Source organism: Urocampus carinirostris, chromosome 4 (genome assembly GCF_059441175.1).
Source record: "Urocampus carinirostris isolate Australia breed hairy pipefish chromosome 4, RoL_Ucar_1.0, whole genome shotgun sequence".
NCBI lineage: Eukaryota > Metazoa > Chordata > Actinopteri > Syngnathiformes > Syngnathidae > Urocampus > Urocampus carinirostris.
This window is the reverse complement of record NC_142352.1, coordinates 34032455-34043827: the sequence shown is the minus strand read 5'-3', so window position 1 is coordinate 34043827 and position 11373 is coordinate 34032455. Positions and strand designations below refer to the sequence as shown.

Genomic DNA, 11373 nt, shown 5'->3' with positions numbered 1-11373 from the left:
GACATGGCCTCCTAGTTTTACTCCCACAAAATATTGATTGATTCAAGCAGGTGCTAGTTTGTAAGTTTATCAAGCCAAAACCGTTTGAAGTTCAAAGAAGCAGTCTGACTCCTTCATCTCATCAGCCAGTTGTCAAATACTGCCCTGTAGCGTCCTTACGCTCAAGGACGCGGGCCCCAATCCGAGCATCAAGGTTACAAGTGTATTGTTTACCATTTCCTCGTGTTGTTGTGGCTGTTGCTTCGCCGTGACCTGGCTGCTCACCAAATTTGACGGCCTTTAAAAAGGAAGCAACCGTGCTCTCGCCACTTTAACTTCAGCGTTTCCCTCACGCTTCTTTTCAGCGACTTGCTTATGGAACTGATCGCTGCTTGTGAACGGGCCATGACCGTGGTAGACTTGGAGGCGTTAGCGGGGCAACTAAACCACTCATTTCAAAATGCAACCGCGGGTGCGGCCCCTGGATTTTCCGCTGCAACCCCGACTCTGATTTTACTGTTTTGTCTGCTGCTGGCGGCTTGGAGTCACTCGGACAAGCGACAGGTACCAGGTGGGTCATCTTTGAATAAACAACAAATATAAATCACATCTTTCTTAGTCAGTTCTTTCTTTTTTGACAACAGGTCCATGTTTCTGTCTGGGATTGGGGCCACTAATGTCATATTTGAGATTCATCTGGACCGGCATTGGCACAGCCAGCAATTACTACAACGACAAGTACGGTGACGTTGTTAGAGTTTGGATTGACGGGGAGGAGACGCTCATTCTCAGCAGGTTAGTTCAAACATTTGAATTCAGGGTGTTCCAAAAGTCTTGGGAATATTTTGACATTGACTATATTGGAAACTATCAACGATGTAGAACCATATCTGCTAAATTCAGAAAGCTTGTAAACTAAATTTTTACACGAAATCTTCAAAGAGGTCCAATGTGAGCACCCTCGGTCACACGACAAACATCAAGCCGATAGTCAAATTCTTGCTGAACGCATCCCAGCATTGCATTGTCAATGGTTGTGACAGCTTCTGTTATTTGTGACTTTATCTCTTTCATGTTTCTTGGAAAAGGAGGCGAATAGACCAATCCTTTCAAACAATTTGACACTGAAGTTTCCCTACTGTTAATTGTAATCGATTTACATGGGCTGAAAAGCAGTTTAAACTTGTTTAATCTCATTTTCTGAAGTTGTGGTTGTCCTAGTCTTTTAGCTGGGCATAAGCACCCAGTTGTTATGATTTTACCATGCAATCTCAATATTGACTTCCTCTTTATCACAGAATGTAGCTTTTTTTCTAATTTCACGACATTTCTGCTGAAAATTAAAAGCACTTGATACTCTCATTGCAAACAACAAATCTTCTATCAACGCCAGGAAATGTCGGCTTTTCATTTTTGGGGTCAAATTGATTGATATTTATACTTCAATCTATGACTACATTCATACCTGCATTGCAAAATAAAAATCTTACTCCATCATCAGCAAATGTCCCTTATTGTCTTTTTCAAATTTTATTATATTTTCGAGATATTGATTTGGAAGAAATTTGGCAGAAAAAGAAATGTAAGTGACGTTAAATTATGTCTTTGACACTAAATGGAATAATGGATCTGAAAATAAATGTAAAAAAAGCAATAGCTTTAGAAAAAAACTTAATGTAATTTGCTTTAAAATGGAAAAACTTTTATCTTACTACCATTCAGGATTTAAGTAGACTTCAGCTGAGACTTTTGGAACACCCTGTATTTTACATCGTATGCATTGTGTTTACAACTGTTCCAGCTAAAAGATAGTATGGATCGACTCCGATCTGATACTGATACTTTTTGCTATCTAATAATCATTGATTGATTGAACTCCTCCCCCTTGAGTTACTTTTTAATTCGGATACAAATGCTTAAAATGGTCAATTTTGTTTTAAATTATTACAATGCCAAACTTTGATGGTACAGTATACATAATTCTGCTATACCTGAGTCAAACCAAACTAGCGGCAATGTAAAGAAAATACAAATACTGTGTAACAATGTCAAAAAGACAACACAAATACCAGATTTTCTGGACTATAAGACGCGCCGCAAAAATATTTCACAAGGGGGTATTTCTGAAAGTGAGTCTTATGTTTAGGTACACCCTATAGTCTGAAAAATACGGTGCTTTTTATTGCATGATATGTTGAAAACTAAAGGTATAACCACAATTGGATGAAATTTGAAAGTTATAATGTACAATTTTGAGACACACTAACAATTGTATTATAGTGATAGTTAAAATGGGAAGAGAGCTGTGATTTTTAAGACAATAATATCGATCCAATACAAGTGCTCAGTATGCTCAGTATCGATTATACTGTATCGATTGATGGATTCATCCACCCACTCTTGGAGCTAAGGGAATGTCTAAGAGGAGGCTCAAGATCCGTTTTTTTAAATATGTCTTTTAATCTATCATTTTTATTTGGTTCGATTTGTTTCACTTCTGAAGTTTTACTTTAATATATTTCAATTTCAGATTAACATTTCTATGTTTTAGTCTTCTAGTCGTTATTTTTCATAATTTCTGTGTTTTCTCATGCAAGGGCCTCCGCACTGGTAGGATATGGTTAGCAGACTTAAAGTCCTTCCTGCTTCCATCCCTGTCAGTGTGGATGATCCTCCCTAAGGTCTTCTTCCTAACATGGTTAGTCTGTGCTTTGCCATATTTGTATTTACTCAATTATTTCATTATTAATTGTTTCTTTCTTTAATTTTAACCAATGTGTGTCTATGCATTTGGCATTACACTTTGTTGGGTTGGGAAATGTTTCTTTAGATCACTTTGAGTTGCAGTTCATTGCCTGAAACATGCTTAACAACTAAATGTAATCTTGTAGATATGTCAAATTGGAACTGGGGTATTCATTTATGGATAGTAAATGGTAAATGGTCTGCATTTATTTAGCGCTTTTCAAGTCAATGACAAAGCGCTTTACAATGTGCTTCACACCTACCCATTCACACACACACTCACAAACCAATAGCTGCCATGCAGCCATGCAAGGCGCCGACCTGCTTATTGGGGGCATTAGGGATTCAGTGTCTTGCCCAAGGACACTTCGACATATAACACGTAAAAGCATCTCCTGATCCCAAGAGGAGCGCTCTACCTCCTGAGCTAAAGCCGGATCCAACAGAAAGAGATCAAAACTAACACTGTATTTCACATAAAAAAATTATGCAAATTGAAATTGAAGTTGATGATTCTCTCATTTACCACAGAGGACAGCTATTCAACCACTATTTGTATTTGTATGTCATCAGAATGGCTAGTTTGAATTCAATTTCAAAATTTGTTTCAGGACATATAAAAAAAAGTATGTTTGCCAAGATTCAATGTTTGTGAATTACCAAATAAATGACATTATGTGATTGATAACCTCAACAGATTTGCTATTTAACAAAAATGTTTGCATTAACTGCCTGCACGAAGTCTAACTTTGGACATAACTTCAATGAAAAATGTTTTGTACATTTAACAATATTGTACTAACGACTAATCATAATGCAGCATTCTGGTTATTAATGTATTTGTGGAATATGGATAAGGCAGTGAAATAGACCTGTTTTAGACATCTGAGGCAGCGGCCATCTTGACATTTGTCGTCTAATGGAAGTAATATCACAGTTGCTAAGGCTTCAGGCAGCTAATGACCAATCACAGCTCTCCGACTTAAAGCAGAGGAACTGTTGTTACCTGGGGCCTGGGTCACTTCTATGTGCTTTTATGTGGATGGCAAATTGCAACCCCCCTGAGTCAGATAGATAAAAAAGTGGAATTTTTATCAAACTCAGTTATAATCAGAATGCTGTCTTTAGAGCAGTTGACAGCCATATCACAAATAAAGACCAAAGAACATATATGCAGTGGCTGGCAGTGTATTTCACACATAGGCCTTCAGTGATGGCCTTTACTCATGTGTCGTTTGTGAACATGAGGTCACAAAGGCTCTTGGAAGTGTTGACAAGAGCCGGTTCCCTACGAATTAAGAGGCGGTTCCCTTCGAGATGTTTTCTTTTCCTCTCTTGTTATTGGTCAATATGCATGTTTTTTCAGGGATTCTTTGTTATTGACTTTAAATTTGTTGAGTATAAAAAGGTTCAATTTGTTTTGTATTAAATCCTTTGATTGAACATCTGTAACTATTTTAATCGTTTCTGTTTTTTTTTCAGGAACAATGTGTTTTACTGAACAAACGCAAAGTTTCATAGGTTTTTTATTTTTATTTTTTATCTTTTTGTATTGAATAGTGAAAATATTTCATTAACATTTTGTTATGTGTTTTTCAGATATTCTGGGTCAATTGATATTAAAGTTGCTCGGAATAAAGTTTAATTGAGTTAAAAGATCAATTGAATTGAATAGACATTGAAAATTAATGTTGTGAAACATTGTACGCAACAAGACTAGACATGGCATTCCAATATAGAGTGAAAAATTAAAAGCTACTATAATGAAATAGAATCATGGATTTTACACTTTGGTGCATAACCACCCCTTAGCTGACGAAATCGGATTGGCTAAACCAACAGCTTTTTCGAACACTGATGTTATTGCTCACGAGCTTCTGAAGTTTTTGTGAAGCCCTCAGTGAAAACTTTGGAGCCTGACAACAACCGATGGCTGAAACGTGATTGGTTGAATGCTTAAATATGAACGCACACATTTGGAAGCAGCGCAACCAGGGAAAAAGAAATAAAAGGAAGCTAACAGATTATTTAAGCATTCATCGACAAAATGTAACTACATCACATGATTCTGATATTTTTAGGCCAGCTCGGAAAGCTGTCCAGGCCTGGGCAGCCCACCAAGTTGGATTCAGTTTTTGGAGACAGCCCCCAAATGATCTCATCGTTTTCAGGAATTTTATTCAGTCCTGTACTTTCGTAACCGAAAAATTATTTTCTCGCTTCCAGTCCGTCGGCTGTGCACCACGTTTTGAAGCACGAACATTACGCCTCCCGCTTCGGGAGCAAATTAGGACTGAGCTGCATCGGGATGAACGAGAGAGGAATAATATTCAACAACGACGTCACGGAATGGAAAAAGGCACGCGCATATTTCACAAAAGGTAAAGACTCTGCTTCACTGAGTCAAGCCACAGAACTAAAATTTGACATTCGTGCCTCAGCCTTGACAGGCCCTGGCCTTCAACAAGCCTTGGACGTTTGCGTGTCGTCCACCCAGAAGCACTTGGAGGACCTGAGGAAGGTCGCAGGAGGAGACGGATTGACTAACGTAGATGTTCTCGGCCTACTGCGTTGCACTGTGGTCAACATCTCAAACCGACTCTTTTTGAACGTGCCATTTAATGGTAAGAGTACATTGGATTTCTTTTTTGAAAAGAAATGTCCAATCGTTTATAGTAAGGGTGGGCTCCAGTCTAATCACCCGTATCCTGTCCATTCCGGGTGGGAGGATAGCCGTTACGCTCATGTGAAAATGAGTTTGACACTTCTGCGTTAGGCTAATGAATGGATAGTTTTGAAAAATCTCAGTAATACCACAAGGGAGTAATGTGTTATCTTCAAATATGCATTACTGTGCAGAGGAGGAACTAATGCAGAAGATTCTAAAATATTTCGACACATGGCAGAGCGTCCTGATCAAACCAAACATGTACTTCAAGTTTGACTGGATCCACCAAAGGCACAAAGTGGCAGCGTAAGTCTGGGTTTTTATACTACCGTTCATTAAACCTGATCCCATTATTTTTTTCTTATTGTTATGTTTTACTCTACAGGCAGGGACTCCAAGATGCTATTGAAATTCTGGTGGCGCATAAACGAAAAGAGATAGAGGACACGGACAAACTGGATGAAATCAACTTTACCGCCGAGCTCATTTTTGCACAGGTGAGGATTGTTTTAGTTCAGTCTATGACATTCTACACTGCTCAAAACAAAAACAAATTGATCGATAACACAGGACATCAGGTCAGCGGGGACCCTAGATATTTTAAAAAGGAGGCTCAAGATCAGACATGTCAAGCATACAGCGGCGAGCCCGTTGGTTGGCCTACCATAAATTGCTGAGTCTGTCAAAAATAGAAGCAAGTCTCTGGTTGTCATTTTCTAAAAAGTTCTGTTTTTTTTTCTAATAAATGCAGACCAAATGCTCTCTCCAGCCACTAGAGGGCTGTAAATGGATTACAGAGCTGATATCCAGCATACAGACCAAAACTTAGTACCAGGAAATAGATATTTGCATTTTGCAACATAATGTGTATGTGCGTACCCGGTGACTGGGATTAGTTTCCGAGATCGGTATTAATGAGGGATGGGCTAGGGATGGGCAGAACCGAGGAAACCCCTGAGCCGCCACCGAGAGGACAGGCAGCCGTGTGGAAAGACGGGGCTAGAAATGCCGCGCTTTAACAGAAGGCGACGTCCCGAGCAGCCCCCGCAGAACCCTGCCGGCAATGACCCAGCCACACTGTTGCCAGGCAACCGTTAGCCCGATCCGCTCTTGCATCCCCCCCTGTTAAGCTCTCCGCAATGGACAAGCGAGACACAGGGAATGTATGCTCAGCATTTGTAGGCCCATCTCCCTTATTTTCTTTTTCATATTTCTTTTTCAAACCAGTACAACAATTAAACCAAAAGTTACCTCTTTTTGCATAGCTACCGCTTGATTTTGTATTGCGTGGTAAATTGGTTTAGGTGTAAAACTGCATTCACTCAACTGTTAAAATATCGCATTCATTGCCAAAAATTTAGAAAAAAAAATATTATTTTTTTTACCATTAATTGTGAATTAATTCGTTATGTTCGGAAAAGATCCCTTGTCATCCGTGATTATTATAATTATAGGCTACTTAGGAGGACTCAGAATAATAAAGCTTTATATTAAAAAACAAAGCTAAAATTTTGAATTGAAATTATTTCACTGGTCTTGCCCACCTGAGGACAAAAGGTCTGGTTTGGTCCCCTGAGCCAAACTGAGTTTGACAAGATCCACTGTTTCAAGATGGCTTTTTATAGAGCCTTTTTATTTAGTCTGATTTGTTTAACTTCTAACCTTTTACTGTAATATAGTTTCCTTTTATTTTACATTTTTTTGATTTTGTTCTGCAGTTGTTGTTTTTTCTTTATCTGTTTCTTTCTCAAACATTGTGTGGATGGCTGAAAATATTGAGGCAATCTGCTGCCATCCCTATCAGTGTGCATATGCCTCCCTCTGGTCCCTTTCCTCACTTGGTTAGTCTGTGCCTTGACATAAACATATTTTTTTCTATTACTATTTATTTGGCTTTTATTGTATATTAACTATTGTGTGTGTGTCTGTATTAAGTGTTTTGTTTGGCTGGGTGAGGATAAAGGAGACGATTGTGTGGTTTTATTGTCTTACTGGATGGTTTATACAGCTCTTTGAGTGGAACTGTGTTGCCTGAAAAGTGCTTAACAAAAAAATGGATTGGATCTGTTTTTAGAACCGAGGTGAACTGTCATCGGAGAACGTGAGGCAGTGCGTGCTGGAGATGGTGATCGCAGCACCCGACACCCTTTCGGTCAGCCTCTTCTTCATGCTGCTACTTCTCAAGCAGCATCCTCAAGTAGAGCTGCAGCTGCTCCAAGAAATAGACAGCGTCGTGGGTAAGCGTTAGTTCGTACGTTATTTATAAAACAACAACAACCTCATTAGCATCTCTGACGAGGGGAATGTTGGCCCTTAGGTGAGCGAGCTGTGCAGAATGAGGACCTTCACAAGCTGCGCGTACTGGAGAGTTTTGTCAAAGAGTGTTTGCGTTTCCACCCGGTGGTGGACTTCACCATGCGGCGCGCTCTCTCCGATGACGTCATTGACGGCTACAGGGTGCCCAAGGGCACCAACATTATCCTCAACACCGGCCGCATGCATCGGACCGAGTTCTTCCCCAAACCCAACGAACTGAGTCTAACGAACTTTGAAAAAAATGTGAGTAGACGTCTAGAAGATAGTGATGACCCCCAACAAACGCACTCACACAAGTATTAATATTACGTGAGAGTGCCACCTTGTGGCAAGTTGGTAGCAACGAGCTATTGAAAAGGGTTGAGTTACAGGTAAGATTCCCCCTACCAAGATCAACCTGACCCATACAGGCCTGCTGGCATTAATGCTCAACCCAGTCCGCACCCGACCAATAACTCTAAGCAAACCCGAAATTTCATATTTTATTTGTGAGGACTCGGGAGGAGGAGATGTGATTTATAACAACGAGTTAAAGCTTGTCTTTTGTAACGAAATCTAAGTTAAACAACACTATATAAACATTGATATATTTTATATTTCTCCATCTACAAAAGTTACAGTAATAAATAGAATAACATTTATCTGTAAAACACTTTTCCGGCAAAAAAATCGCCACTCAAAGTGCTGTATAAATACAGTTAGCATACAACAAGACATTATAATCACCGCTCCCCTCCACCCCCCGTTAACCCAAAACACCTATACACATACAGACACAATGGTTAAAATACAATGAAAACCAAATAAGTAGTGACAGACAGAAAGTATGATAATGGCAAGGCAAGGCACAGACTAGCAATGTGAGGAAAGGGACCTGAGGGAAGTTTATCTACGTAGATAAGGGTGGCAGAAGATGATAGGGATAGATAATTTTCTGTCATTGACAGATTTCTGGAGGGAATATTTTAAGGTTGCCTGACATTGTGATGAGTTGAAATTTGGGACATCAATTGCAGCAGTGCCTTAGTGGTACACAAGATTTCAATCAGTTAAATAAAAACATTGATTTGAATACTAGGCAAAATACATGAACTATCATCTCATCTCATCTCATTAGCTACACCGCTTATCCTCAGTAGGGTCGCGAGGGTGCTGGAGCCCATCCCAGCAATCATCGGGCAGTTGGCAGGGGACACCCTGAACTGGTTGCCAGCCAATCGCAGGGCACACGGGGACAGACAACTCACTCGCTCATTCACACCTAGGGACAATTTGGACCGGCCAATTCACCTGAAATGCATGTTTTTGGAATGTGGGAGGAAACCGGAGTGCCCGGAGGAAACCCACACAAGCACGGGGAGAACATACAAACTCCGCACAGGAAGTCTGGAGCTGGATTTGAACCCACGCAGGAGGTTCCCAAGACATGAACTGTGCCGCACATGCGCTAACCACTGCGCCGCCGTGCTGCCCGAACTATCATACCACTGTTAATTTTTATTACAAAAAAACCCAAAATCATAGTTGAGAAATTAGTATGTCTTTTACATTGTGAAATCTCTACCAATAAGTGGCCGCCACGTTTTTCTGGCATCTTGCTGCTACGTTGTGTTTTCGTTCAAATTAGACAATACAGTGCCATCTAGTGGTCAAATATTACACACTGGGGCTCTAAATTTACCTTGGATGCTTTTGGAAGGACAGCGATTGGTGTCTGGTTATGTGATATCGGGGGGAAAGGCTGGCGATAGGAGAAACTCTAGATACAAGCACAATCTGGAAACAAAGTAATCTCTTATACAGTTCTCCCTCGTTTATCGCAGGGGGTGGCGTTCCAAAAACGTCCCGCAATAGTCAAAACCTGTGAAGTTGAAAATTTCCTTTTTATTTAATTATTATTTAATCATTTATTTATTACTCAAAAACTCACCAAATTTACAAGCTCTAGTGTTTGTTTGAAAAATAAAAGCACTGTACTTTACACACGTTTTTTTTCCCAGATAACGTCATTATTGTCAATTTAGTATTATTAAAATAATCTTGCTGTTTTATTGCACAACTGCATGGATTGAGGACCCGGATCACTTTAATTTAAAGGATACTTTAGCGCCATCATGTAGCCGTAGTGGAAAAGTGCACTAATCATCCAGTTCTGTCCGACAGAAACCATATATTTTTCCATTATATTATATTTTTTTGAAAAGCGTCAGGGATCTAGTTGGGATCCCCAAACTCCTGCATGTGGCCCTAGAGCTAGTTTAGCGGGTGGAGAGGTCCTTTGTTGCTGTTAGAAAGCATCTTTCTCTGTTTAGCCAATCAGAATGCGGGAAACAATGCACAATGAAAACCTGCTAAGTAGCAAAACCGTGATAAGTAAACCTCGATGCAGCAAGGGATTTATGTTTCGAGGTATCACTGTACTATACTAAAATTAGAAAAAATGAGAGTTTTTACTGGCTGAGTACATGTTGGAATTAGACGTTAAGGCTGATTCAGATGCCATTTCGCTTCTTTTCCATCAAGCCTCCTTTTTTTGTGCAGGCACCGCGTCGTTTCTACCAGCCGTTTGGATCGGGCCCTCGAGCCTGCGTGGGCAAGCACGTGGCTTTGGTGATGATGAAGTCGATCCTGGTGACCTTACTCTCTCAGTACTGTGTGTGCCCTCACCCTGGCTTGACCCTGGATGACCTCCCGCAGACAAACAACCTTTCCCAGCAGCCCGCGGCGCACCAGCAGGACAGCCAAAGTCTCACCATGACGTTTTTACCCCGTAAAAGAGGACACTGGAACCCTCTTTGAGACTCTAAGACTTGTTCCTGTATATTTATATATGACCACATGCATCCGGCTAACTATTGCTATACTATTTATTGGGTTACACAAGATATTCTCAATACCACTCGCGCCCCCCAAGCTGCCCTCCCCTACTCCACAACTGAAAACATTTATCTATAAAATCAGCCCCGATAATTTCTCACCTTTGGGAGAAATTCACCGTTTTGAAAGGGTGACCGATGTGAATCTTATAGATCCGAGGAGAAAATGTTTTGAGGTGGGGAGGGGGATATTGTGAGATTTCCCCAAATGAATCGGGCGTTTGAGGTGGTGCATTTGTATTAAAACTGCTGTAGCTTGTGTACTACTGTATAATTCTTGTGTAACTCGCGTTCGATTTTACCGCACTGTTTTTATTCTTGGTACCAGAAAAAAATGTTAGTGAATGGACAAAAAAGAAAGTCGCCCTAAAATGGCACAACATGGGTAACTCCTCTTTAGTGTATCTGATGATTAATTGGACTTTGAAGGACAGGAAATAAATGCATTGTAAATTTGACTCTATGTTTTTATTGTTTCAATAAACAATTTGAATCATGGCCGCATGTTTTCAACGTTTGTTACTTTAAATGCTTAGTTTGAGCAAAAAAATTGTCGCACAAAATTTTACACCGATTTTAATTTAAAAAATTAGGGGTGTAAGTGCGCTACAGACTGTGCTGGGAAGCCCCTACACCCGACCTCCACTGGGAATAGCCAGGTCTGCCATCCCTTGTCCTTGCACTGTTGGACCAGTTCTTGATATTTGGCGTTTTTCCTTTCAATAGAACAAAGAATAAAAAAATACCAAAATGAAAAAGTAGTGAAGTGCTGGGAAAAAAAAGAAACAA

At 40.1% G+C, this 11373-nt stretch overlaps 1 protein-coding gene across 4 annotated transcripts; it reads left to right on the top strand.

Moving 5' to 3' along the window:
* The first annotated feature begins 325 nt into the window (after positions 1 to 325).
* On the top strand, positions 326 to 11082 carry cyp19a1a (cytochrome P450, family 19, subfamily A, polypeptide 1a). 4 transcript variants are annotated; one of them, XM_088334298.1, is made up of 9 exons: positions 326 to 550; positions 624 to 717; positions 4951 to 5105; positions 5166 to 5348; positions 5584 to 5698; positions 5778 to 5889; positions 7467 to 7629; positions 7710 to 7951; positions 10250 to 11082. In XM_088334298.1, exons 1-9 carry the CDS (start codon positions 355 to 357, stop codon positions 10505 to 10507), a joined length of 1518 nt encoding a protein of 505 aa, XP_088190424.1. In that variant the 5' UTR covers positions 326 to 354; the 3' UTR covers positions 10508 to 11082. The 4 variants fall into 4 exon arrangements, with proteins under 4 accessions (XP_088190424.1, XP_088190423.1, XP_088190422.1 ...); XM_088334297.1 differs by having other exon boundaries at positions 624 to 774; XM_088334296.1 differs by having other exon boundaries at positions 624 to 774; positions 4951 to 5348.
* Positions 11083 to 11373: the final 291 nt, after the last annotated feature.